We start from the raw sequence: 23,443 nt of genomic DNA, 5'->3' as shown, positions 1-23,443 counted from the left end.
ATTATTTCTCTTCTTTCCTATATTTCTTCTGTTTTTTTGTACCTCATTGCTGTATCCAAATACTTTATTAAATCCTATTTTAGTCGCAATAACAGAAAGAAGCGCACTGTGTTACAAAATACATTTTAAAACGATAATTGGTAATATATTTAATTCTTAAGGATTTTTATTTCATTCCTTACATTTAATATATATATATATATATATATATATATATATATATATATATATATATATATGATTAATTCTGAAGCTTAATTTGTCTTTTGCCTCAATCCGAAATAGCGACTGTTTGTCGAAAAAGCAATTAAATTGTTGGCGAACAATTCGTGAATGTGTTGATTGGACCAATAGGAATATTTTTATCAGACATTAACAAAAAAGATTAAAAATATTTAAAAATCTTAAATGGAAATTTATACTATTTTAAAGGTTAAAATATGATAAAGTAATCTTTTTATATAATTTATTATATTTATAGAATTTTAATTAATATCATTAATAATTAGTGTATATTTCAAATGATTAGAATATCTGCCATTATATGCATTAGATCTTTATGTTAGACTATTAAATATATAAAACATAAAATTAATTAATTTATTAATATGGAATTAAATTAAATAATTTTAATTAAATTATTATAGATATATATAATTATAATTAAGAATAATTATTATAATTATAATTGTCATATTATTATAGTTATAATTAAATTATTATAGATCTTAATTAAAAATTCAGTACTAGGTGAAGCACAGCGCCATTTTTTACAGTACTATTTATTCCATAAGGTATATAATCCATATATGAGAAGAAAAAATTTTCTCACGAGGCGCAAAATTAGTCCTGCATTCTCTCATCTGCTTTTTTAAAAAAATGACAAAACTGGCAATAAAATAGGCATAAAAACCAGATAAGGCAATGTTATATGATACTGATTAAATTTAAATGATTATTTTAACACAGATTTAAATTTTGAGCATTTACATTTCATATTTAATATTCAATTTTTTTTATTTACTTATGGACTATAAAATATAAATCTTATTTTTTAAAAACTTATCTGTTTTTATTTCATAAATTGATTTCCAAAATGGCTCCTTATATATATTTATTGAAAACTGAAACATTTTAGTTCTTGATTGTGTAATGCCATTTAATTGGTCTAAAATATTTGTTTTCAACGAATACAAATGCCTTTTAAATATTCCTGAAGTAAAGAAAGATCATGTTGCTTAAAATTAATTTTAAAAATTCTATAAACCCTTGTTACAAAAATAAATTGTAAATATTAGAAAACTCAAATCTGATTTTTAAAAATTATTTTTGAGAAAACATTTAGATTAGATTCATCAATAAGTATTCGTCCACCACTAAGCGTTCAGTTTTTTTAAGACTTTCATGTCTATTTACACTAAATAAATAAAATCCCTAAAGCCAGTTTTTCCCAGTTAAAACTTTTTTTTAACTTACAAATCTAATTCCCATGATCAAAATAGTATACATAAGCAATGGAGTTGCGTTTATTTCGATACATTCTTTGTAACTTAGCCATTGATATTTTCTTTATTTAAAAGAAAATAAGATCATTCTGTATGTATGCAAGATTCACAAAAAATATCTATACGAATTTTAAGTTTAATACAGAGAACCGAAGGTATCATTTTTTTTTTGGAATAGTTACTAGACAACAGAGAGAAAGGGTCAAGGCAGTCAATAATATCTTTTATTGAAATAAAATAACATTTTCCGCTGAGATGCGGAACAGTATATATCGTTACATAAAGTTAGATTTGCAAATATCCATCTAATATATTGGGAGTTATACGGAACTTGATGAGATTTTAAAAGTTGTTCTGTGAACAATTCTCAACAAGACAATAACCTAAAAAGAGAATTCGGCAGTTTTAAAAAAATTCATCTGTGCTAATAAATATGAAGAAAGTTTCAACATCAATTCTTTCACTATAGAAAAATGGAATGAATGTAAACCCGTGCCACATAGTTAATAGTACAATATGCACCGCTATATAAACTCAGAATTCGCATATATTCATTTAATTTAGGGCAAAAGAAAGCTGGTGAGCTGCTTAAATACTGTGCATTTACAATCCCCAACAAGAAAATAACCGAAACGGCGAAAGATTGAGAGTGTGCTTTTTCAGTTTTGAGAAAGTTAATTTTTCAATGTTAGTAGAAACAGATAATTATCAACTTCCAATACTTGCAAATCATGTAAACAGAATAGGTACAGCCTTGCAGAGCTTAATTTTTTTTCTCTATTTCTGGGAATCATTTATTGAATTACCTATGAGAAATTCAACCATTTGCTTTCGTAGCCACTTTTTCTCTCAGAAATTTGCACACACTGAATTTGCGTTGCGTTACATATTGTTTCAACTCATAGCGAGAAACCATGACTTACTCAAGTGGAAACTTTTATCGAGTATTCTGAAATCTTTTCACTCTCCTTTCTGAACTCTTAGAACTTGGAAAGGTATTTTCTGAGCACTCTATATATAAAAAGAAAATCGTATTTCCTTGTAATGCAGATGAATTTACACTTCAATTAGACCTTTTCACTCTGCTTAATATATAAAAATTTCCATCAATATTATTCTAATATTTCACATATATCATGCAATATTTTAACCTTAACCCTTCTTTACATGATGATTTAAATTTTCATCATAACATTTAGTCAACAAAAAATTGTACTCAAACAGGTGTACTGTAAATTGGTAGTTGCTGGCAACTTTCTTCACTACCATTGCCTACTACATTGAGCATAACAGGAAAATTTGCATCATGATGGATATTTCCATCATATTGTTATTTAATGATTTTTATTATATATTTGTGCTAGAAGTTTTTAAATCATTTTCTATTTAATCTAGATCATAAATTATATTCCCCTGATTTATTTCACAAGAAAAAAGTGAGAAATCAAATAAAGAAGGGTTAAACAATATTCACAATATTGTATAATATTGTTAAATATTTAACAATATAACATGGTATCTCACAATATTTGCAACGGGCTTTACTATCAGCACTGAAATACGTAAACAAAAAAGTGTTCTTCGTTTTACATAACTTTTGTCATCTTTTTTATTAAAACACCAATGACATTTGAAATCATCCGTACTACAAAAGAGTTCGCGCTTGTCATTTTTCTGAATAGAAAAACAAAACGGAAGTTTGATGTTACTTTTGTGAATTTGAAAAATGACTACCTGTTTCTTATCGTATCTTTTTATTCATTTAAATCTCACGTGAATAAAATGTACCCCATTTCTATATAAGCAAATCATCGTTCTTTTAAAACAAAAGAATTCACATACTGGAACTTTTATTTTTATATATTCAAGTAACTAAGCTAGGTAGAAATTAGAGGTGCATTTTTTTTCCGTGCTTATAAAGCAATCTTATTTACAAATGTCATTTGGTTGAAAAAATAATTTATTATTTTCGATTTGGCCCCCAAACTCTTTTACATCATAGGTAAAAGTCTTAAAAATATTTTTATTTTAAAAATATGATCAAAGTAAAACGAATTATAGGTTTTAAAACTGTTTCCTTTTTAATTTTCACATTTCAATATAATCTTAAAGAATAAAACGGCTTATTCATTTGATGAAGTAAATATTTTTAGAAGACATATGCATTTGTAAATTCTGAATGCATAGTTAGAAAAAACAATTTTGTTAAATAAAAAGTTTTCTTCCACAAACATTGGCCTTAACAAATATTGGTTTACAAAGGGATTTGATACCATCAAGTCATTACAGAAAAATAGCGAATAGGATTCTATTTGTAAAGTTTCTTATTTCTTATTTATTTTTTTAATTATTTGACAAATATTTACTTTATGTATGACTTTATCTGTAACTTTTAAAAATTATAAAAGAGTTGCCACAGAACTTAGCAAATTTCGTAATCTATGCTCTGGATTTATAAAAATATTGAGCTAACTAACTAAGCTTATAATAAATTAATATTTACAAAATAATTAATTGATTTACTGTTTGAAACTGTTTAAGATTGCCAAGAAAAAAATTATTTACAAAATTTTGTTATTGAAAGAAGAAGTAAGTTTTATTTCTTGTATGCATTTGCTAGTTGCTAATGTCAATAAAATTACAACAGCTTTTGATTTAAGTACAAAGTCACGATTCTATAGATTTAAAGAATTTCTTTTAGCGGAAAAGCAAGAGCAACAAATATATTATAAATATATAAGTTATTATTTTTTCATTGCAAAGGAAATAAACATAATACGCAAAATAGTAAACATAATATACGCAAAAGGAAATAAACATAATACGCAAAATAGTAAACATAATATACGCAAAAGGAAATAAACATAATTCACATTAATATATTACGATTAAAATTTTTAAAATCATATATGCTTAGCTTATAAAATTAATGAAAAAAATATAAATATATTTAGATTTATATTAATTTGCTTATTAAAATAAACAATCTAAATAGAAACAATCTAAATAATACAATCTAAATAGAAACAAAAAAAGGAAGCATCTATTGAATTAATTGAAAAGCCTGAGAGAAAAGCTGAAAGAGAGAAAAAAAACTTCTTCCACAGTTAATAAACAGCCAAATACGTCTTTTTCAATGTAATTTTTTTCTTTGGCAAATAATTCAATTAGTTTTAATTGAATCTCAGATAAAGCTCGGAAAAGAAATTTGAATGGTATTTTATCAATGTCTGTAGGAATAAAAGTAAATGAACTCACTTTGCAAACATGTTAAAAAAATGGTGTTTGCTCAAAGCAGTGGAATGAACAGGAATTAATTATTTTAGTAAAAGTTTGCTTTTATATGCAGTACCGGCCCACTTTAAAGAGGAGTTTATGGCAGAAACAGTGCGCCGAGGAGAAAAGGTTGTTGTCAAGTGCCAAGCGTTTGGAGATAGGCCCATCACTATCACTTGGAAAAAAGATGGTCAGCTTTTAGATAAACAAGCTGAAAAAAAGTTAGTTCTCTTTTTTTTACTTAAATTAAAAGTTCATATGAAATGTGCCTCTTTATTATCAGAAAAAAATGAGAAAAGAAATCAGATTTCTGCAAGATATTTTATAAAATATAAAGCCGAACCATATTGTTTTTTTCCATTATTTAATTATTCTTAATGAAGCGTGCTTCTTTAATATATATAGCCAGAAAATTTATAAAATATGAAGCAGAACCATATTGTTTTTTTCCATTATTAAAATTATTCTTAATGACGCATGTTTCTTTAATATATATAGCCAGATAATTTATAAAATATGAAGCACAACCATGTTATTTTTTTCATTATTTAATTATTCCTAATGAAGTTTGTTTCTTTGCTATGTATAAGCAGATAATTTATAAAATATGAAACAGAACCATGTTGTTTTTTCCATTATTTAATTATTCTTAATGAAATTTGTTTCTTTACCATATATAGCCAGATAATTTATAAAATATGAATCAGAACCATGCTGTTTATTCCATTATTTAATTATTATTAATGAAGCTTGTTTCTTTCCCATATATAGCCAGATATTTTATAATATATCAAGCAGAGACATGCTGTTTTTCCCCATTATTTAATTATTCGTAATGAAATTGGTTTCTTCACCATATATATATATATATATATATATATATATATATATATATATATATATACGAAAAAAGTTTTAAGAGTATAATAAAGAAGAATATCCATGTTATATATATTTTTTAAAAATATATAAATAATATATTACCTACAAAAAAATATAATTATATGTTTAAAGTCTTACTATGAGTGTTAAGAAATATACTTCTTTGTAAGTTAACGAAAAGAATTTTCATGGAAGTAATCTTCTAATTTTATTCTTTTAATCTTCTAACTTTGCACAGAAGTTTTTAGTGTGCGTCACCATATAAATAATTTCTTTCCTTATTTAATTTTCTGCAAGATATGTAACAATAAAATGACACTGCATTGAAATATTATCTGCTGTATGCGAGATTCATAATTTTCATTTTATTGATTTTGAAATAATCATGTTTCGTTAATTTTGTATATATATATATATATATATATATATATATATATATATATATATATATATATATATATATATATATATATATATATATATATATATATATATATATATATATATATATATATATATATATATATATATATATATATATATATATATATATATATATATATATATATATATATATATATATATATTAATATATATATATATATATATATATATATATATATATATATATATTAATATATATATATATATGTATATATATATATACTGTGCATTTCGGAAAGGGCTCTAACACTTTGGATCAAATTTTATATTTAGATAAGATTTTGCATTTTAAGTTTATTCATATAAGTGTGTTTCCTGAAAAAAAAAGTTATTTTACGCACACACAATTTGTTAACAACTAACTATTAGAATAAGTGTATTAAACTTCCCTTTCTTCGAGTGGATCGTGGTAGGAACTTGGAAAATTTTTGGTAGGTAGGAAATTTTTTCTTAAAATTAATTATTGAATATATATATATATATATATTAAAATGTCCAGTGTTTTGAAATACTAATTTTTTATTTCGTTGATTTTTGTAAATATTTTATAAAAAGAAAATTAAATTGAATACAAATAATCATTAAGTATAAAGTCATTGCTCTTTTTTACCGAATTTCTAATAAAACTTTCAAGCAATATGAAATAAACGAATTGTTTTTAGTTTCTGATTTTCTTTAATAAATGCTTGCATTTTTTCTTTTTATGAGAATTTTTATTAAAAACACACTCAGAGGGAAATAATCTCCGTTGTACGTTTTGTGGATAATAAAAGTATAATAGTATAGTCTATTAAATAATTCAGGTTTTAATTCGAACCAGATTCACACGACAGTTGAGGTTTTTGAATTTTATTGAAAATTGTTATTAGTAGCTCTGCAAATCAATGTTTAATTATTATTACTTAAAATATATTTTAAAAGCTACAGAAAAATTATTCGAAATCCCAATGAAATTCTAATCAATTAAGCTATTTTAATTGAATACCTTACTCGCTGCAGTAAATAGGGAATTATACTTACAAAATAATTATATTTAAGGAAAAAGATGCAAATTAAAGAATTCACTTCAATCAATTAAGGTTTAACTCAGAAATATGAGTATAGAAAAAAAGTTTCATGCTTCTTACCATGCTGATTTTCTAATATTTAAAAGTCATTATACTATATTTTGTTGAAAATATAAATATTATTTCATGTGTTCATAAAGTATTTTTTCGTTTACTTTATAAATGCGGCGTTCATTGTGAAGTTACAAATATGCTATTATCTTATAAATTGTCATAAATCGTTAAAAATCAGTGATTTAAATCTAAATTCATGCTTTCTTTTATATTATATATTATACATTTTTTTAAATAAATAAATATTAAATCTTTTCTCTATCGACTTGTATGCAGACAATGTCATATAACGCCATCTCGGACCGATTTCACCATGGTAAAACTGGGAGTAAGCTCAAAACTAAAAGAAATGATAGTTAAAGTTAAATTTAATTCTGTAATATGACATATTGTTTCGAATAACATTAAATTAGGCGTATTAATGTTTTTTATTTAAATACCCAATTCATATGGAGGTAAGAATGAAAATATTCATATGTAATTAGAATGTGATTCACATCTAAATATTTTTTCCAAAAAATACAATTTTGCAAAAAGAAAAAAAAATGCTGAACGAAATTAGATATTTTAGATATTAGTATCTAATTTAGACGAAAGCAAAATACAACGAGATTCGACATTTTCTGAATCACTGAGATATTGTAAAATTTTTCCTACCCAAAGTATATGGCACTTTTTTGATATTTTTTATTCAAAATTTGAGTTTAGTTTATTTATATTAACTTTCCATTTTGAAGCAAAACGATGGTTATTTTAAGAATGCATAATTTTGATAATACTATTAATACATAATAATACAGTTCATAATACAGTTTTAAATAAGTATTATGGTAATGCAATATTATTTGAATTTATGTGTAAACAATTCTTTCTTAAAAATAGATTTTATTTTCATGGTAACAAAATATTTGATAGCTTCATTAAAATGTAATCGTGCAATTTTTAGATGATTGCCCATGTAGTCCATAACAAACATCAATTTAATTTATTAACAAACCTTCCAACTTTATAAATATTTTCCTTTATCAGTAATGTATGCAAGCTTTTAAATATATCTTTGCAATAATGTTGACTGCTTTGCTGTGTAACTGATTATCACCGTAATAAGTTTATATCGATTTAAAAAAATGAAAGAAATTCCTCCCAAATATATTATTAACTACTTAATCCCTACAAGAAATGCACTTGCTAAGTGAATTGGATGAGAGAAATCAGGAGGAATGTATCCAAATAAAGAAATATCCATAGCCATATATTAGAGTAATATTAAGAAAGCAATAGCATATTTTTTTTTTCTAAATCGCGAAAAGAAAATGAATTTTCCAATAATCGGAAGACTCTCGATGAAATTGCCTAATTGAATGAAAGGATTGAAATATTTCATAACATTATACAATTTTCACATTATACTTTCGATAAAATATCAGTGGTTCTTATTTTCAAATAACTTTGATTATTTTAGGATAAAGATTATAGAGAATCAAAATATATGATATGTAGTAAATTATCGAAAATACTTCTTACTCATCATTTTTGGCACCTTCATTACGTAGCATGAAGCATAATATAGATAAAATTTATTTCTGTTTTTCTTTAAAATAATGTTACCTGTAAAAAAATCACCATTCTAAACTATTGTCTTCTAAAATATCTTAAATTTTCCATTTCAAATTTCAAGATATCTTTCTGACTCATTTTGTAGTTTGGCTTTCTTGCTTTCGTGCATCAAATTTTCATACTATCTTATTTCATTTTATTTATTTTTAATATTGGAAAAAATTGTCCAAATAATAATGGAATGAATACATTTAAACTATGTCTCGTTTCATATGATGATTAAAAACAATTTTGATTTTCTTTAAATTGGATTGGAATATCAGACATATTCTCTCTATAATATGTAAAAAAATTTTAATCTAGAAAATAAATTATTTCTATATCTTCTTGTTTGGGGAAAACGAGAATAGTATATCTTTATTCCTCCTGTTATATAAAAATAAAAAAAAAATTATAAATGCAACCAATTAAAAACTGCGATCAGGATTAGGAATAAAGATAATATACGACGTTGACAGCTTAGAATATTTTTCAGTTTAATGCGTCTGTCTTGTTCAGAATCAGTTTGCTTTAGAATTAAATATTAAATCTGGTAATAAAATCAAACTTCCGCGTTTTCTCTGAAATTTTAAAGTGCGATAAAGAGAAAATCCTTCCAAATATACTGAAAATTATTAAAACGATGTTATCTACAACCAAAATGCAAAAAATGCTCACTTATTCGATGAAATACTGACTGATAATATTGATTAACGATGATTTTAATTTTTTCGGATGAAATTTTAAACGATCTCATCGTTAAACTTCAGACACTTCCTAAAAACGCTCTATAAATAAATAGGAATAAATTGTGCACCAAAGATTTAGTGATATAAGATATATGATGACTGATGAACATCAAAATTAACAAACATAATATTTATTGACCTACCGCTGTGGTCTTTAAACGTTAGTAGTTGGTAGAACTTAATGCTGGAAGTTTTCATTTTAGTGAAACGTACATGTGGGTCGGTTTCCTCTGAAAGTGCTGAATGACAATTTTATCAATTTCAGCTAAGTCTAACTTTTATTTTGAACTAAGTAGAATTAATTTCCAGCAGCGAGCTTGTAAAATCAGATCTATTTAAGTATATATGGAATATATGGATCTTATTAAGTATATATGGAACTTCATATATATAAACAGATAATCAGGGTTACATTTTCTTTAGTAAATCTTTCTCGAATCGTATTAGGCAATATCGTGTGAAAACCACTGCATTAACAAGGCTGTAATTTTATTCTTTAGCTTAATTAATTATAATAATTTTTTTGAGTTACTGAAGAAAGAAAAAAGAAAAAAATATATATTAATTTAAATTATCATAAATGTTTCTTTTTCAAATAAAATTGCAATTCATGACTATTGTTTTCCTTTTATCTTCAGTTCTACTCGAAATTTTCCCACGCCAGAATTATGCTGCAAGTCGTGTGCTCAGTAATAATTAACATGTGAAAGTCATTTCATTTTTTAATGAGTTTCATTAACTTACGAACATTAAGTTTTCATATTTTTTTTTACTTATTGTACTGTATTTTAATATTTTTGGTAAACTTTCTGGATTTAAAAAAAATTTAGATAGTCAAATTTTAAATTGGAATATATTTTATGCCAAGCTTACTTAATGTCAGAAATTTCAACCACGTTTAGAAATTGTCGAACTTTTTCTGCTACTAAATTATTTTTATGGTTTGAAAACCAAGATGTGAAATCTCTTGCATCCAAACAAATCGAAGCAATTCCGAGAAACGAAATACAGATTCTTATTTTCTTATTAATATTTACTCTCATTTGAATAACCCAAAATAAAACATGAGCTACAATATTTAAGCTACATCTTCGGGAAACTATGACCTTTTAAGATTAATTTTACTTGGAACAAAAGACAGACCAATGGTGAAATTTAAAAATGCTATTTGTTTTAAAGGAAAATAATTTTAAAGTTTAGGAAATGAAAAGCATAAATCCTTGAGAAAAAGTAATAGAATTTCATAAATCCGAAACGAAGAAATATTCAAATTCATTTTACCTTAAATCGCTTTTTCGACGTCAACCGATTTTTCGACTTCTAAGTTGGTTTTTCTATGACATACAAAATAGGATGTTGAAAGATACAATGAATAAAAATTCTGGCAAATTTCCAAAATGGTAGTCAGCTACTAGACAGGTACTAAGCTTTATAAATTTTAGTTTTGATAGACTTTTTATGGAAATTTTCGTTATATATATATATATATATATATATATATATTATTGAGGAAAGAAGAAATATTCGCATTGAGTATTATATTGCATTTATAAATAATTAAATTATAAAAGCTCATAAAACCAGTAATAATTGTAATTGAAATATATTCGCTTTTTTTCAATATTCAAAAATATATTACATTAAATTCTAATTGAAAAATAATATAAATTATGAAAATTATATATATATATATATATATATATATATATATATATATATATATATATATATATATATATATATATATATATATATATATATATATATATATATAAAGGAAAGTAAAAATTATGAATCAGATGGTTCTTCAGAAACTACTGAAGCTCAATATGAAAAATCAATATTCAATATGATTATAAAAATGAAAAATTACATACCGGCTATAATTTTAGTTGTGATTGTATTTATTTTCTTAAAAATGAAAGATTTTACTCTTAGTTATTTATTTTTTGATGTAGAAGTTCTATATTAGCATGTAGAAAAAAAAGCCGAGTTCCATAAAATTAAATTTACAAATTAGAAAAAAATAGACTTGAATTTTAAAGAAGCTCATAAAATGTGGAAAACAAATATATGACGATTATAAAGTATTTTAATCATACTTCTATACAATTTTTACAAAGTATCATTATAATCATGGTTAATATAAAAAGATTTTCATATTCGATTGTTTTATCACCTACTGATCGTCATAAAACATAGCAATTCTGATCGCAAAGCTTTGAAAATTCTGATTAGCATAAAGCTTATTTCAATTACTTGCTTACTGTGTTTTTTAAATAGAGGAATCATTCTAAGTTCACAAAATTAAAGGAAAATCCTTCAGTTTATTTGTTGCAATTATTTTATTTGCTGAAAACTCTTTCTGAGAAAATTGTCAACATGGTTAACATATAACGATTTTTATTTGATAGATTTACCCTCTAAAAATTGTTATAAAATATAGTATAAAAATTCTGATAGCTTTTAATTTCTTTAAATATTGGTTTATTTTGATATTTAAGTCGAAAAATCATCCTATGTTCACAGAGATATATGCAAAGTATGTATTGGTTATAACTACTTCTTTAACTGAATAAAAAGAGTGAAAAAAAGAAATAAGAACTTAATTTTAAAATAAAATTTCAATTTTCTCAGGAACGGAGTTTAAAAGAATTGAGCATGCTTAAAATTTAAAATAAGCTTTTTTAAAAATGTCGCAACTATAATAATTAAAAAAAAAAGTTTTTATATAACAAAAAACATTTTTTTTTTTAATTTTACGTACCTTATTTTCACCAAATAATCTCCATACTTTCCAATTTTGCTGGAAAGGAGTTATTTCCCCTACTTCACTATCTGCATTGAATTACTGCGAAAAGAAATGAAAATAATGATTCGAAATCAGATATTTTTATTATTATTTATATTGTAGATTTAATGATTGCTTTTAGCGAGAGAGTTCCCACTGAGAATAACGGTTTCATTTCAATCCAGCAACTACATTTTTAATGAAGTACTGGGCAGAATGAAGGGTAGAAACACAAAAGAAAGACATTTTCGAAGCAAATTGATTTCCTGCAGAGTTTGATTTTAATACAATGTTTCAAAAAAAAAATCCGATGTTAGAGGAAGTTATTATTTTTCAGTTAAATTTTTTCTTAAAATTAATTATTGAATATATGTATATATTAAAATGTCCAGTGTTTTGAAATACTAATTTTTTATTTCGTTGATTTTTGTAAATATTTTATAAAAAGAAAATTAAATTGAATACAAATAATCATTAAGTATAAAGTCATTGCTCTTTTTTACCGAATTTCTAATAAAACTTTCAAGCAATATGAAATAAACGAATTGTTTTTAGTTTCTGATTTTCTTTAATAAATGCTTGCATTTTTTCTTTTTATGAGAATTTCTATTAAAAACACACTCAGAGGGAAATAATCTCCGTTGTACGTTTTGTGGATAATAAAAGTATAATAGTATAGTCTATTAAATAATTCAGGTTTTAATTCGAACCAGATTCACACGACAGTTGAGGTTTTTGAATTTTATTGAAAATTGTTATTAGTAGCTCTGCAAATCAATGTTTAATTATTATTACTTAAAATATATTTTAAAAGCTACAGAAAAATTATTCGAAATCCCAATGAAATTCTAATCAATTAAGCTATTTTAATTGAATACCTTACTCGCTGCAGTAAATAGGGAATTATACTTACAAAATAATTATATTTAAGGAAAAAGATGCAAATTAAAGAATTCACTTCAATCAATTAAGGTTTAACTCAGAAATATGAGTATAGAAAAAAAGTTTCATGCTTCTTACCATGCTGATTTTCTAATATTTAAAAGTCATTATACTATATTTTGTTGAAAATATAAATATTATTTCATGTGTTCATAAAGTATTTTTTCGTTTACTTTATAAATGCGGCGTTCATTGTGAAGTTACAAATATGCTATTATCTTATAAATTGTCATAAATCGTTAAAAATCAGTGATTTAAATCTAAATTCATGCTTTCTTTATTTCTTATTCGTCTTCATTATTACAAAACGTTCTTTTAGATTGACTTTCCTGTACGAAACTTTTTAATTTCAATTATTTCTATTTTCAACGATAAACTATATTTCGATCTTTCTAAAACAGAAAATCCTTCCAGGTTGCAGAACTAGTATTGGATGCAAAATTGCCGGATAAGAAATTGGATGCGCCGTTTCTTAGATGAACAAAAATATTCATCATCAACGAGGATGAATATTTTCATTATCTGATGAATAAAATTATCAATTGCGACGGCATAATTTACATCTTTTAGAAAGTTTGACTCAGAAGCAGGTGATGATCTTTGGCTCCACCCCCCCCCCTATTTTTATTCGCTGTGGTCAATCATCCAAATATGCCTACCTATATATAAAAAATAGGAGGCGATTATTCTTTTATGTCTGATATAAGAGAGAAAACATCACAATGTATTCTGATTCTAAATATAATCATTTACTACAACTAAGATTTTCTAAAAACATATTCATTTCAAATCATCTCAGTTGATAAGATTCAATAAGATGTAATTATTATTTGATTCAAAACATTTTCAATACAATTATTCAGTCCTGTAATAGTATTCTTTCTCTTAAATTTAAGGTATACAATCGACGAAACCATGACTGATGAAGGCATTACATCCGAGGTTCACATTCAATCCGCTGATAGAAGAGATTCATCTCTTTTCACTTGCGTAGCAGAGAATTCATTCGGAAAAGACGAAATGAATATCCAAATTATCGTCCAAGGTAAGTTGTAATTTTTATGTAATTTATTTTCATTTATCAATTTGTCATCTAATGAACTTTGTTTGGTATTAATTTTAGATAGAAGCACACTTTAAATATTATCAATGGAAATAATTTTTTTAGACCTGCTTGTGATTTGAATTTGTATTTTCCATAAGGTCAAATCAAATTACCAATTATAATTTCGATATTTATTTTTTATGAAACAAATATATCTTACGATAAACTCCATATATTTCTATGGAATGAATAAATTTCTAATAATGATAATTTTTAAATCTATTCGCTTGAAATATTGAAGGAAAAATACTGATTCGCAAAAGGATGAAGATGAAAGAGATTTATTTTGTACAGGAAGTATAAGAATGGGGCCAATATTTTGTTTTTTTACAAGAAAATATAATAGCAGTAGCATTAAATATTACTTTAAAAGATACTATTTGTCATAAGAAAAAAAATTGCTTATTAGTACTGAAAAAAAAAATTGATTCCCAATCTTTCAGAAATATTCAGGAATAGGGAAGGACATATCTCATATTTTATAGACATTTGTCTGATCAATATTTCATCATAGGTTACCTTTTGTATTTTTGAATCACTCTGCATTTCTAATAATTATAAAATCAGAAATTTTTGGATTTATATTAGGAATATTCACCACAAAAATAGTTTAACAAAAGAATCAAATATCTTTTCTACAATTACCGTTGATCATAAGACAAAAGAATAATTTGGTTACTAATATTAAAAATCGTGTTCCCTAATTCTGTCAGCTAAACCCATGACAGTATATTGATTGTTTTTATGCAATTCTTTGAAATGAACTCATCCTATGTAAAGATCAGAATTTTTTTAACTAAAATAAATTTCTAGTAATTATATGTCTAAATTATATTAATCAGAAATTATTTTAAAAATGCCACATTATAAATATATAGCATCATTAAGTAAAAAATTAAATAAATTTTTACATGTCATTATGTTTTCAAATAAAGTTTATAATTGGATATTTCGACTAAAAGATGGAGATTTTCAATATCCAAATGAATTTGGAAACATAAAGTAGTCAGCATTGTTCAAATACCAAGAAAAAAATTAAAGTTAATAGTTCCAATTTTCAAAGCACAACCAATCATAAATATAAAATTTAACATTCCACAATCGAAATATTTCTGATTATTTTTCCAAAGCATCATTTGCAATAATTGTAAATAAATCCTAAGAGTATTTACAGAATTATATTTTTAGTTTTCACCTCCAGTCAGAAATTACTTTAAAATCCCTTAATACCTTGAAAATGAAATTTTAACTCCGAAAATATGTTATATCTAATGCATTTTCAATTCTTCTCAGTGAAACAGATATATATTTATTCTTCAATATGATTATTTAGTTACATTAACAATTGAAACCAAATGTAACATACAATATAAAACGAAATTCGAGAAGATCAGGAAAAAAAAATATGAAAGTTTGCAAATCGGTCTTAATATTGTAAACACAATTTAAGCGTCTATAATAGAATTGCATTTGGAAAAAAATATATCAATTATTTAGCCGATTAATTTATCACTTACATGCAGTTGTGTAGTTTCCACTTGAGTGGAAAAAATAACACTAACATTTTACAAAATAATGAAATGAAAATTTCAATACACTCGTTGCTTTAATACGTTCTTTAAAAACATCGTACTTAATTACAGAGATTATTTTTAAAAAGGCTCATTTTTATTTTTAAAGAAATACAATTCGTTCAGAAAAATTTAAACTTGAGATAAAAGGCACGGAAAATAAAAATAATTATACTTTTGAATAGGAACACAACTGAAAAATGCTCATAAACTTAAAGCAAATAAAATATACGCTTCCAGTTTCAAAAGTATTTCAAAGTTAAAAATTAATTGATTTTCAAAAAAATGTTCTGCCTTTAGGCGATTTTCTTAATGAAGAAATGACTACTAGCTTTAAGGGCTGTATATTTCTGAATGTGAAAATTTATAAATCTTTGTTTTCCTTAGCAATTATGGGGAAACTGCAGGCCAGAAGTTTTTTTATTCGATTAAAGAAAATGTCTGTAAAGAACAAGATACTTTTGATTGCGGGTTTTGATTGAAATAACTCTGCATGATTAGGAAGGTCTCAGTGATAAACAAATTGAAATATGAGACAAAAATACTTTTTTTAACATCTTTAAGGACCTCTAAATAAGACTGATGTTTTATTGAAAATTACATCAAAATCAGTACATTGTGAAGCGTTGAATGATTATTTTTTTTTCTTTTTTCGTGGACTAACTATTCTTAATATATCTAAATGCTTGAAACAAATCTATACTTAATATGAAGAAAAATGTGGGCTTGAAAGTTGATGCTCTAAGGAAGGAATAATTACTTTTTAAAAATTTTATTTAATTAATTTGGTGCCTTTTTAAGGATTTTTTTTGTGTTGTTAATCCTCAAAAAGTCACAAAAGCGGTACTGTAGAACATTGATTTTTATGCCATTTTAAAATTTAAAACATGCTATTTAATAGCAAACTAAGCATCGTAAATTTTATTTATAAAATTTAACTATTTTTTAAATACTTCTGCATAGATATAACAATAAATTTCATTTTTTTTAACAAAATCAAATGGAATTATTTTCATTGTTTCTTCAAATATTTATTCTCACAATTTTGTTTCATTGTTAAAAGCCATTTTCTTTCATTGTTAAAAACTTCATAGAATGCTTCTGTCTAATTTTTGTACAAATAACATAAGAAATAAAAAAAAATCAATAATGCAGGATTAGAAGATAAATTATTGGATTGCTGTCTTTTCAAACACAATATGTTTCACGGGACTTGAACTTCATAAAGATGGTTAGGTCATTAATATAACAGTTTTAAAGCTGTAAAATATACACTTATTAATGCATCAGAATTTGATGATTAAAATATTATTTTGAAGGATTCATAATCATTAAATTATGCGAAGAAATGATACACAAGTAATATTATAATTAATCAATTTAAATACATAAAATATTATAATTAACAAAAATCAATTTAATGTAAATTAAGATAAATAGAACTACTTTTGTATTTGCTGATCGCTTAACATTGCTAGAGTTTAATAAATGCTTGCTGATAATTTTATGCAGTATAAAAATAATTAATTCGATACTAATAATTAATAAACTTTCCCTCTTAAGACATTTTTTCATGCTATATGAAATTAAAATAGCAATATTGTGTACTTATATATATATAGTGATACCTAGTAATTAAGTTTATTTCTTCAAATTTGCCTAAATACTAACATGTTTAATATATTCATTTACTTTTTCGTTAATCTTGTTAACACAAAAATGAAACTAGCGGAGTTCAAATCAGACTCAATAATATCAACTAAATAATATTTAAACGCTTGATTTGAATATTGTAAGATTTGATATATTTGAAAATTTAATGCATTTTCAGTTTTGTGTGTTCAAAAAAGCCATTATAGCACAATTGAGAAATATGTATTTCGCTGCTAAAAATAAAAAAAATTGGATTTCTCATTTGGATTTCAAAATTAGTCAAAACCTGAAACACTCTTAAATTAAATAAAATATATCACTGGAAAATTTTTTCTTTGTATCTTATACATGTAAATTATTACTGAAAAATTATTTTTTGGAATTTACCAACATTCAATGCGAAATTTTTTCAGAATTCAATGCAAAGTTGTCATTATCTATTTAATTATCTTGAATATGAGAGCTTGTGAGAAAATATTATTGATAGTTGTATCCTAAAATCATGAAATAAAAATTTATTCTCTATATTTTATTCAAATACTGATTCATAAAAGAGTGCTTGCTCATCATGTCAAATTTTTAAAAAAATAACAATCTTCAGTTCACTATTTAATGCAAATTCTAAAGAATTTTTGTGAAAACTATAATATAAAAATATTTGATTTCCGAAATATTTATTCTTTTGAAGGTGTTATGCTTGCTGCGGAATTACGCTGGACATATTTTTTAACATCTTATTCGATATTAGATTTTTATTATTATGAGAGAAATCAAAATTCATTAAAAAGATGTATCTATACTTCCATCTAAGTAATTTTTTCCATACAATAACTATAATAAAATGGGAATAAGAAGGACTCATATGTAAAAAAGATGTCTTCCAACTTCCTAAGAAATTATCAGAAATATTCTATGCACCTTGTCAGGTAGAAATATTTCAACAAAGAAAAGAAATTTTCCATTAAAAAGGATTCTTTCTATAGAATCGATTGCCTATCTTCTATTTGCATTGTAAATTTTACTTTTGATTCCTAGAACGAAGGTGAGACAACTTTTATGTATAAAGAAAAATATCAATGTATTTTGAGAGAGTAATACTATTACGGAAAATTTATTGTTTCTTTATCTTGAACAAACAGATTTACAATTGTAAAATTCGAAGGCATATATTAATGTTTAACTGCATTAGGAGAAAAAAAGTGATATCTTTAGATTGATTTAAACTGGATATAATTCTAATAGAAATATTTGAAGTATATACCTAAAGTTTTAAAAATATTGAATGGTTTTAATTCCAGTTTTAGTACTTCAATTTTAGTGCAAGATAAAAAAAGAAACTTGCCCTTTTTAGAATTGTTATGGTGGAAAGATTATTATTCACTGCCTAAATTTATTGTGACTTAAAAAAATAGAATGTTTTCTTTTACTCTAAAGCAGTCACCTTTTTTCACAAAATGATTAAAAAAAAAGGATTTAAAGAATTTTCTTCATAAGCAAATTATATAATGGTTCCAAAATAACAAAACTAATTATTTGGAGCCTTTATTCGATTTAATATTAAATTCTTCTTCCTCAATAAATTACTGTTTCCTCAGCTTTGTCTATTATTATTTAGTTAGAAAATCAATTACTTTACAACACTTTCTCTTATATATATATATATTTTTTTTAACATTTCCATTTATGCAGAGTCTTATTTTTGTAACGAGAGTTGACATTAAAAATTTAGAATTTAAATTAATTTAGCAATACATTTAGAATTTATTTCTATCATTTAATATATCTTATAAATTAATAAAAAATGATTATGCAAAAAATATGAAAGATTTGTGTTTTTTGGTATTTTAAGAATTGAAGATCATGCTTATTATAGAGTGGTTAGTAAATCTGCAATCATCTTATAAATATTTAATTTTTTATAATGAATTTAAATACAGATGTAAACAAAAACAATCTACTAACATTCATATAATTGGATTCGCATTTATAAACCAACTATATTGTTTCTTTCTTTGTGATTTTATTATTTCACAAAGGCTATATAAATTATTGAGTTTATAATGAAAATTTCCCATAAAAATATATCAATATAATTTTTTTTAATTAGTTTCAATAATTATATGAAAAATTTTGAGTAAGGATATTCAATTTTGTTCTCTTTTCAGAAAAGCCTGACAAGCCTTTCAAATTGACTGCTCACGAAAGCACAAGCAGGACAATATCATTGACGTGGTCACCACCTTATTCTGGAAACAGCCCCATTTCTCAGTACACAATACAATACAAGCCAAGTTCAGGTATTAAAATTTCTTTACTTCTGAAATATTGTAAATGATTTAGGAAGGACTACTTATATTACTCAGCTCAAATTAAGTGTTTTCAAATCTTATTGCAATGCAATATTTGACACATAGAGGGAGCCACATTCTCAATCAGCCAAAAATTTAGTTCGGGATATGTACGATCTATTCCAGAAGATGGCAGCACCTGCAAGTCTTTTAGTTAATGCCTTTCGGATTTGCATTGGAGTGAAAGATAAACAATGTTTTCATACAAAACTTAATTAGCAGAGCAACAGTTTTTTTTTCCTTCAAACATTTTATGACTATGAATGATAACGTAAATTTGTAATATTTTAACAAGATCATTTGCATCATTTAATATATACGCTGATGCTAAATAAGTATTTTAATACAATAGCTTGAAGATTGATTCAAAATTAGCAAAAAGAAGACGGCTAACCATTTCAAATTCATTCATCTGTGAAAATGTGCAATAAAAAATAGATACCGAATAACTGTGGGATGATTTAAGTATAGATCGAGGCAAACATCATAAATAAAATTTTTAACTTTAAAAGTTATTTTTTAATTTTAAATTAATTTTAACTCATTTCCTTTTATAAAGAATTTCTCTTACTAGAGTAAATGAATTTGATTTTATGTTTTAGTATAACTGCTTTCAACATAAATAGACCAAATTCAAGTATATTAATCTAAATGAAAAAACTATATTTCTTCTCTTCCATTAAATAAGCAAATGTATGCCTTTTTCTCTTTGTCTACTGACCTCCTGGCGTCTTTCTTTTGACCTTCTATCAAATTTGAAACAAATAAATTTACAAGAATGTGAATGCACATCTCGGAGCAATTACTTTCAATAGTATTGAGAATTTTAGTTATCTAAATATTTAACAAACTTTTTCGTTTATCGATTCTTTAAATATTATCAAGCAAAAACAATATTTAAATTACAATAAATTCAAAAATTACCTTTGTCATGTTATCAGTTTTATTGTCATACATTTTTTTTTCAATTAAATTTAATAAATATTCAAGAATATTTTTATTTATAATTTTAACTTTATTTGACTCTATATGTATTATTACTATATATATTATGCTATATAGAATATATATTACTATATATATTATGCTATATAGAATATATATTACTATATATACTATGCTATATTATGCTTTATTAGGCTGTATTATTACTATATATATTATGCTATATAGAGTCTAATATAGTCTATTTATGCATTTTTATTTGTCTTATTTTTTTAATACTCTACTTTATTTGCACATTCAAAATTGTTGTCGCTAAATTGTTGTTGTAAGATATGTCCTCTCCTAGCGAATTGGAAAGCGAAATTGCTCTACATCATGGTGCCTGGCAAACAGACACTAAGCAGACTCTTTGTGTAAAAGAATTTGTTATTGGTCTCCTGCTTAACCTATTGGCTGCCTGTACTATCTAGCTATGTGAGATTGCTTCGAGCTGATAACTGGCGGTTGGGGAATCTAAGTTAACTTGCATCATTGAGTTTGTTCTCAAGGATACTCTGGGGACTTCTTAAGTAAAGGAATATAATGTAGGTCTCCTGCTTAGCTTTTTGGCTATCTTCACTATTTAACTATGTGCGATTGCTTCGAGGTCATCCATTGTTTATCCATAAGTTCTTAGATTGGTCACGTTTTAATTTTCAAATGTATTGTATCGATCATGTTTACGATTAAATTCAAACCATTTTTACTGTTTTCCTTTGAATGATTGTCTTTCTTTCATTATAGAAAGCTAAAGAAATTTCCTAATTAAACTTTGTATTTTTTTAATTTTTTGTTCTTTTAGTGTGTGTGAGAAACTTGCAAATAAAGTCGTATAATATTATAAGTATATCAGTATTTTAACAACCAAGCTAAAATATATTGATTACTTTTATTTCATTCCTTTCATTGGCATAATTTGATTTTTAAAAAACTTTCTGCTAATTTATTTAATTCTAACACATTTTTAATGTTGAAATCAAATACGTATTTTGTATTAGAAATATGGAGGTAAAGTCGATGCCGACAAGTCACAATTAGATTTTTGATGACTTGAACAATTTTTTGCCTGCATTATAAGTATTTATAATGCAGGCAAACAAAACAAAGAAAAAATTCCAATAAAAAACATGGCTTAAATGTATATCACAACATAAAGAATAAAATTATTTTATCAAGCGAGCACTGTATAAGAATTATTTATAAATTAATCAGATGGAAATCAATTTTCACGGTTGGCAAGCTAATATTAGAATTCATTTGATCAATAAAGATATTTAAGATGAAGAAAATGTCCAATTACAGGCATTGGGCTTTTTCATCCCTTATTTAACTATAACCTGATAGTAACATATTTAGAATATGTAAGATCTAGATCGATGTTTGAAAATTGTTGGTTTGAATTATAAATAAAGGAAAATATTGCATTTTTAATAAATTAAAAACAATAAATTAGGTAGCAACAACTTTTAAGGAAAAAAGCATTATTTGTTACTTATTTTTGTGTGATATATTTTTCATTAAAAAAAATAACTCGATATTATGATCTTTTAGGTAGTTGGAAAGAGGATTCAAAAGAGCTAACAGCTTCCGGTGCTGATAACAAAGCTGTGATATCTGGTCTATCTCCTTCCACTACCTATCATTTCCGAGTAATGGCTGAAAATTCATTTGGCAAAAGTGATTACAGCTCCTATGTTTCTGCTACAACTGACTTAGAAGGTAATGATGTTTTTATTTCAATAATTGTCAAAGCAATAACAATACACTATGAAGGGTATTTTTCAGTTTGAATAACCTTTGAAAATAAAACGCCGCTATTTTGTTTTTATTTTATTTTTGTACCGATCCTAATAATGACAATCAATCAATCAATCAATACATCAAATACCACTTGTTATGATTTTATAATATGTGTTCTTAAATAAATGTTCAAAACTTTTTATTATGTATTAATAATAATATAAGTATAATAATATTATGTATTAACAATACTGTAATATATTTTATGCATTAATACATTACAGTTTTTATGTATTAATTGGTTTATATATGGCTTTTATTTAATTTTTGATAATTTTAACTACAGACTTCTTTACGAGAAAATGATTAATTAATTTTTTTAATAAAATGTAAATTTAGTTTTTATATTAATAAAATATCGATTCATTTATACAAGACTTTTAATAAACAGTATGTAGTTATTTTGAAAATATATTCCTATAATGTAACGCTTAATAGAAATAATTCATATCTGCGCATTTTTCAAAACAATCATATTTGCCCATATTACAATGAGTTTTAAAAGTAGGAATTGCTTTTTTCTTGATCGAGGTTCATTCTGGAATTAACTGTCTAAAAGATACAATGATCCGATTTATTTCAGCAAACTCTATTTTTTTCGTTTATTTCAAATTTTATCATTATTATTATACGATTAAAAAGCTTTTGGACATTTGAACTTTGACCGAATCTCTTC

General features: G+C 24.5%; 1 protein-coding gene across 2 annotated transcripts in view; it reads left to right on the top strand.

The window, feature by feature from the left end:
- LOC129981268 (cell adhesion molecule Dscam2-like) overlaps positions 1 to 23,443 on the top strand; it is a 292,355-nt gene that overhangs the window by 228,770 nt on the left and 40,142 nt on the right. For both annotated transcript variants that reach the window (XR_008785299.1, XM_056092040.1), the window contains exons 14-17: positions 4,855 to 5,002; positions 14,203 to 14,351; positions 19,801 to 19,932; positions 22,519 to 22,686. Coding sequence is in view for 1 of the 2 variants with exons in the window: in XM_056092040.1 (XP_055948015.1) it covers positions 4,855 to 5,002; positions 14,203 to 14,351; positions 19,801 to 19,932; positions 22,519 to 22,686 (597 nt within the window). In the remaining variant the exon portion in view is untranslated. The remainder of the gene's footprint in view (positions 1 to 4,854; positions 5,003 to 14,202; positions 14,352 to 19,800; positions 19,933 to 22,518; positions 22,687 to 23,443) is intronic.

This window comes from Argiope bruennichi, chromosome 8, assembly GCF_947563725.1.
Source record: "Argiope bruennichi chromosome 8, qqArgBrue1.1, whole genome shotgun sequence".
Lineage (NCBI taxonomy): Eukaryota > Metazoa > Arthropoda > Arachnida > Araneae > Araneidae > Argiope > Argiope bruennichi.
The sequence above is the reverse complement of the archived record's forward strand: the minus strand, read 5'-3'. Positions and strand labels throughout refer to the sequence as shown.